General features: G+C 35.3%; 1 protein-coding gene across 4 annotated transcripts in view; it reads right to left on the reverse strand.

Annotated features, from left to right (window-relative positions):
- The window catches only part of TMEM117 (transmembrane protein 117), a 533,621-nt gene that overhangs the window by 278,603 nt on the left and 249,169 nt on the right, over window positions 1–5,849 (reverse strand). For all 4 annotated transcript variants that reach the window (XM_023738846.1, XM_004384562.2, XM_023738844.1 and 1 more), the window contains exon 4: window positions 1,530–1,629. In XM_023738846.1, the coding sequence (XP_023594614.1) occupies window positions 1,530–1,629 (100 nt within the window). The remainder of the gene's footprint in view (window positions 1–1,529; window positions 1,630–5,849) is intronic.

Below are 5,849 nucleotides of genomic sequence, written 5' to 3' on the forward strand. Positions count from 1 at the left end.
ACAAAAAAGAGAATGTAAGGGGGCAGGGAAACTAGATTAATGGAACTGGAACAACCAGAACAGAAATAATGAGAATGTTCACGCATTGTGAAGAATGTCACCAATGTCACTGAACAACTTGTGTAGTAATTGCGGGCTGGGAACTGAAAGCACAATAAAATATTATTTTTAAAAAATCTAAATCTACAATTAATGTAGAAATTCTTCAAAGGCATCACCTCAAATTTCAAAGGAAGTACATTTTTCAAAGTTTATATATTTCCTTCTAAATATTTTCTCCCCACCCCCCACCACAAAGAAAATGGAAAATTATGACATGAAGCAGCCTGGCTTCAATGTCTGGCTCAAGTCTAATTCTTATTTCTAGTGATTCTAAATAAAATAAATCATTTTCAATTTAGATTTTAAAGTTTATGGGATGGGCTACATCTGGTAATTTGTTCTGTTAACATTCTAAAAATGAACCGAGGTTAGGAGGAGGCTCGAAGACAAACTGTACAAACTGCTTTATGGTTACTTGAGACTCTTTCAGGATGATCACAGTAGTAGCAGTCAAGATATAGTTCCTTCCTGTTCCCTGAAAACACCAGTGCTAGATAAGAAGCAAAGCTGGCAATAGAAATGACAGTAACTGTGTTGTGACAATCTACCCTCTGTATCCGAGACACATCACCTATAGGGACATGGTTAGGTCGGGCATCATCTTTCCTTTGGCAAGTCTTTCAACTACTTTATCCTCATTTTCAAGCAAATGGAAAGATAAAGTTAATTAGGGCTAACTACACTTAGGAAAATTGTCAATGAAGGTTAGAATTTTCAGTCTTTATAAGAATTATGCTCTTGTCACTCCGAGGTTCTCTTACACATTTAAAGGACCTACAGTCTTTTACATAATGTATTTCAGTTTAATTAACGAATGATTAAAACAGAAGTTACTTCTTTGACAGTTGAGTTCAGCATAAGATATGATGTATTTGCAGGCTTATAATAATAGATACTAAAGATGCCAAAAGAGATTAAAACAGGCAGCTGTTAGAACTCTTAGTTACCATTAAGTTAGTAGGTTCAATAAGGAAAAAAAATGTAGAAAATTATTTGTAAAGTCCTTCAAGAAGTTTCATACGGTCTTTTGAGAGAGACTAAACAACATTCCTTACCTGAAAACTGTACGTGTCAAAAAATAGTCTTCATAGAATTATTCAGACCTTCAAGGGGAAGACTTTTCTATTAATTTTTGAATGTGTATTGTTGTGTGACCTTGCATACTTATAACTACATATATGTATATTATTAAACAAATATATCCCTGTGGAGAACCATTATTAATATCCTAGTTGCATTGATTTTTTTCCGGAGGTCCATAGATACTGTATATAATCTCTGGATTTGTCTATACTCATAAATTTGTTACACTGGAAAGAACACTAATTATTTTACTCTAAGCCACCAAAAGCAGAGTCTCTCCAATATTATGAACATGTCTTGCATCTGATGTTTGTTTGAAATGGATGAAGTTAAAATTTTCTTACCATCCAAGCTGTGACAAAGTCCCCCATCCAGGTCCCTACTGCAGCTAATTTCATGAAACTTTCATTTCGGATGCCCATATAGTCTGTAATGATATATACTCTGTGGAAAAAAACACACAAGACATTGTCTGGACTTAGACAGCCATACAGTCAAAGCCTTCTGATACAGCAACAAGCAAACGGACTTTTTCCCCCCTCTCAACAAGCTTTTCACTTTTGTCTCATCACATATGCTTATAAATCTGTAAGGCTAAGAAGAGTTCTGAGGGTGTCTGGGTCAGTTCCAATTAGATTTGAAGACTGGATGTGGCTATACCAATTACCACTTGTGTTTCATTTTTGAGCTGTAAGACTGACAACAGCTTTTGGAAAATCAAACAGAAATACTCAGCAAAGGCTTCATTTCATGCTCACTGAAGTATGAGCAGAGTGGAAACATTTCCTGAATTAGAGTAACTTGAAAGGAAAGAGAAAAGCTAACTTACCTTCAGCTTTGTCAAGTCAAAACTATTGAAAAGGTACTGGGACTAGGCGTTAGATACAATATCATACCAGAATATTGTTTGGAAAAATGTCAAGATTTCAGAAAAAATTTCCACACAATGAAGCAATGCAAAATTTGATTCAAATATATGTGGTTTAAACTATTACTTAAGTAATAATAACTGGAAGATTTAATTTTACCACTTTCTTTTTGCATAGCTAATTCTTGTTTGCTTGCTATAACACCAATATATATTCTTCACAGCTCAGAGAGAGATTCAGAATTTCAGTTGTGGCTGTATAACCGGCCATTAAATGCCAATAACAAGACCAGGCTTATTGTTTACTAATAAATTTTCATCTCCACTTTCTCATTTAATATTCAAGAAAACCCTAAGTATTATTTTTCCCATCTGCAATTCTTCTATGAAAACTGGATCTCAGATAGATCATCTGACATACCCAACACCACATAACTAATGAATAGTGCTTCTCTCTCTCGCTCTTAATTTTTTTAACTCTGATTTTTTTACTCAGATTTTTTTTTTACTTTATATGCTGTTGCTTCTCTTATACATAATGATGCCTGTACAATTTAGAGTATTAGTTAAACTTGATTCTTCCTAGATTAACTTTAAAACAACATAAAATAGGTAATGATATTTTTGTTATTTATCTACTAAAATTATGAAGAAGCACATTTATGAAGTCACTGAGACATAAACCATCTCCAATTCAGTTTTCGTCTGAAATTATTTCAGGTAGTTTGTCAGCTGTAAAATAAACACATATTCAAATAGTTTTATTTAGCAACAAAAGCAAACTTCTGAATGCTTTAAACAACTCTTTCTCCACATTCTCATTCACCTGCCCAGGGTTTTAAATGTCTTCAAGTTCTCACCCCAAAATTCTGGGTCTCCAATTCCATGGGCATCCATAATAGTGGGAAAGTTTATAGCTACCATGTATTTCATGCTTACAATGTGCCAGGGATCATGATTAGCACTTTAAGAACAGTGTCTCCATCAACTCTCATATCAACACAATGAAATGTATTATTATCCCTATTTCACAAATATGGAAGTGTGGCTTTAGAAAGATTAAGCAACGTGCACAAGGTCAAGGAATCTAGTAAATAGACAGGACTGAGTCTAAATCTGATTGACCCCAAAGTCAGGCATTAACCACAATTCTTTATTTTCTGCCTGTAAGTGTTAGTAGAGATATAAAAACCACAATCTCTACATTGCCCCCCAGTATTTTACTAGACAATGAAGAAAAAGACTTCCTTTGAGGATAATTCATAATAAGTCAAAAGTAGCATCCAGAAGCTGCAGCTCCCTAGAGCTACCTTAAAGGGTTGTACTCCCACTCATATCGACAGCTAATCAATCTAAGAAGCAGCCTACTTAAAAGTCCCTGGGATAACTTGATGGACAGCTTGTGTTACTCCCTTCAGTACCACTATCACTGAACAGTTCCTGAGCAATGAATGCAGGGTACTACAGAGTATTAGCTATGACAATTGTACAGCTCTTTCAATGACACCTATTTTGAAGAATCTGCTCACTGTCAAAGTGCTACTTGTCACTTTCCCAATTAGTTATAGAACACATAAGGGTACAGTGGAAATGTCAGAGTACATTCCATATGATTGTATAGATGCCTATAAGAGAAAGCTTCAGTCTTTTATTTCAGTACATGCATTTAAAAACAGAGGTGGGATGGATAAGCTAGCATACCAGTGATCCAGCCAAAGGAAACTATAAAAGCTATATAAAATACAACAATTACAAAAAAAGTGTATACAGACATAAGAGAGCTGATGAAACAGTGAGGACTAGAGAGGCCAAGATACCAAATAGGAGACAACTGTGGGAAGGTTAGCTGCTTTTTCTCTGGGGATGCTTCAAGGCAAGACGATGAGAGTCTTAGTTTTGCCTGGGCAGAGGCCAGTCTTACTGGGCTGGAGAGACAACACTGGAGACTTAAGTAAACAAGGTCCTTGTGAGAAAGGAGGGACCCTGAAGAGAGCATGACACGCAGTTGCTTTTTCCTTCAAGACATTTACCAAACTCTGAGCTTGTGCCAGAGAGAGGCTAAAGGACTAAGCAGACAGTGTGAAAGGCAGAGCAGAGGTCTGGCAGCCTCAGCGTGCTGAGAAGACTGTATAGTTCAGAACCTGCCAGGTGTGGCCCAGGAGAATACACATATCTATGCAGGGATAGGCCCTAAGAGTAGAACAAACCAGAGATGGGTAACAGAAGAAAGAGTGAACCTTTTCTGGAAGAATATCATCTGCATCCTCTAATTTTTTAATACATCACAACCCACATTCATTTAAAAAAAAAAAATGACTAGGATATCAAGAGACAGGGCCATATCACTGAAAACCAACAGAAAACACAGTATCTAAAACTAGATAAAAAGTTGCATAAAGGGAGGGAGTTATTTTGGCTGATATGTTCACTATTGAATCCTCAGTACCTAGAACTCTTCCTGTATATAATCAGTGATCAATAAACATTTGTTTAATCTACGAATGAATAAAATGACACAAGTTATTTATATTCATTCCCATGTGAATTGGGTAAATCTATATATAACCCTAGAAACAACAATAAAATTAGATTGAATTACTAAGAATTTTACCACAGAGGAAGACAAGAACAATATTTTATATTGCTTTGTGTGTTTGCTTTATTTCTGCAATACATTTATATCCCCTTGACTGCAGCATATAAAAAAAAAAAAAAAACCAAACAAACAAAAACACCTGTTGCCATCGAGTTGATTCTGACTCATAGCAACCATATAGGATAGAGTAGAACTAACCAATAGGGTTTCCAAGGAGTGGCTGGTGGATTTGAACTGCTGACCTTTTGGTTAGCAGCCGAGCTCTTAACCACTGTGCCACCAGGGCCCCATAGCTATCCTTGATTCACCTATCATATATATTGGTATGAAAAAAAAAAAACCTCCCTCCTCCCCCATGGCATGGTAAGTACTTGATGTCATGACAACAGTGCAGATAAGATTGCACAGACAATTTATGAAATAACTAATATATCTAAAAGCGATTTACCAAGTAAAGAGTGGCATATAAAGGTTAGTAGATACTCTTATTGTTGTTCCTGTGGACCAACAGGAGGAAAAATTACAAAAATGCAGAACACTCATAAACACTTTCAGTTACTGGTTCATTAATTTGCATTTCCGTTAACATTTCAATATTTCCTGCTCATATTGTAAAGAACAAAGTATGCATATATTTGTATCAGTAATTTTAACCAATTTAAATATCACATTGGACCCTATAAAAAGTGAAACGGTGGGGTTTCGTATGCAGTGGTTTTGAGGAGTGATTCAGAATTAAATTTTATTTGCCAGGAAGCACCATTAAAGTTTTAGTTTTATTTATTTCAACTATTCATAGATCATTTGTTCATTTGATTTATGTTTTAGCTGGTTATTTCCACTATGCATAGTTCTACCCATCTTCCAGGTAAATATCAACAATTGATATAGTCTCTCTGCATTTAAAAATCCTAAATGAACAATTTTTTCAGGCTATAACTTCAATTCTTATTTTTTATTGATATTTCAAGCTTAACCATCAAATCCATAACAAATGTGTGGCAAATCAAATATATAGGATCTGGGAAAGGTTCATAGTTAGCACAAAGCCTGAAAACATGAGCTAGCAAGATGATCATACCTAGTGAAACCTATGTGCTAAATGACCATAACCTAAACAGACTCTAACATGGCCTACATAGTCAATAAAACTATAATATAGGAGTTCCAGCAAAATGGTGCTCTAGGAAGAAGCACCAC

The sequence above is a fragment of the Trichechus manatus genome, unplaced genomic scaffold (assembly GCF_000243295.1).
Source record: "Trichechus manatus latirostris isolate Lorelei unplaced genomic scaffold, TriManLat1.0 scaffold00123, whole genome shotgun sequence".
Classification (NCBI taxonomy): Eukaryota; Metazoa; Chordata; class Mammalia; order Sirenia; family Trichechidae; genus Trichechus; species Trichechus manatus.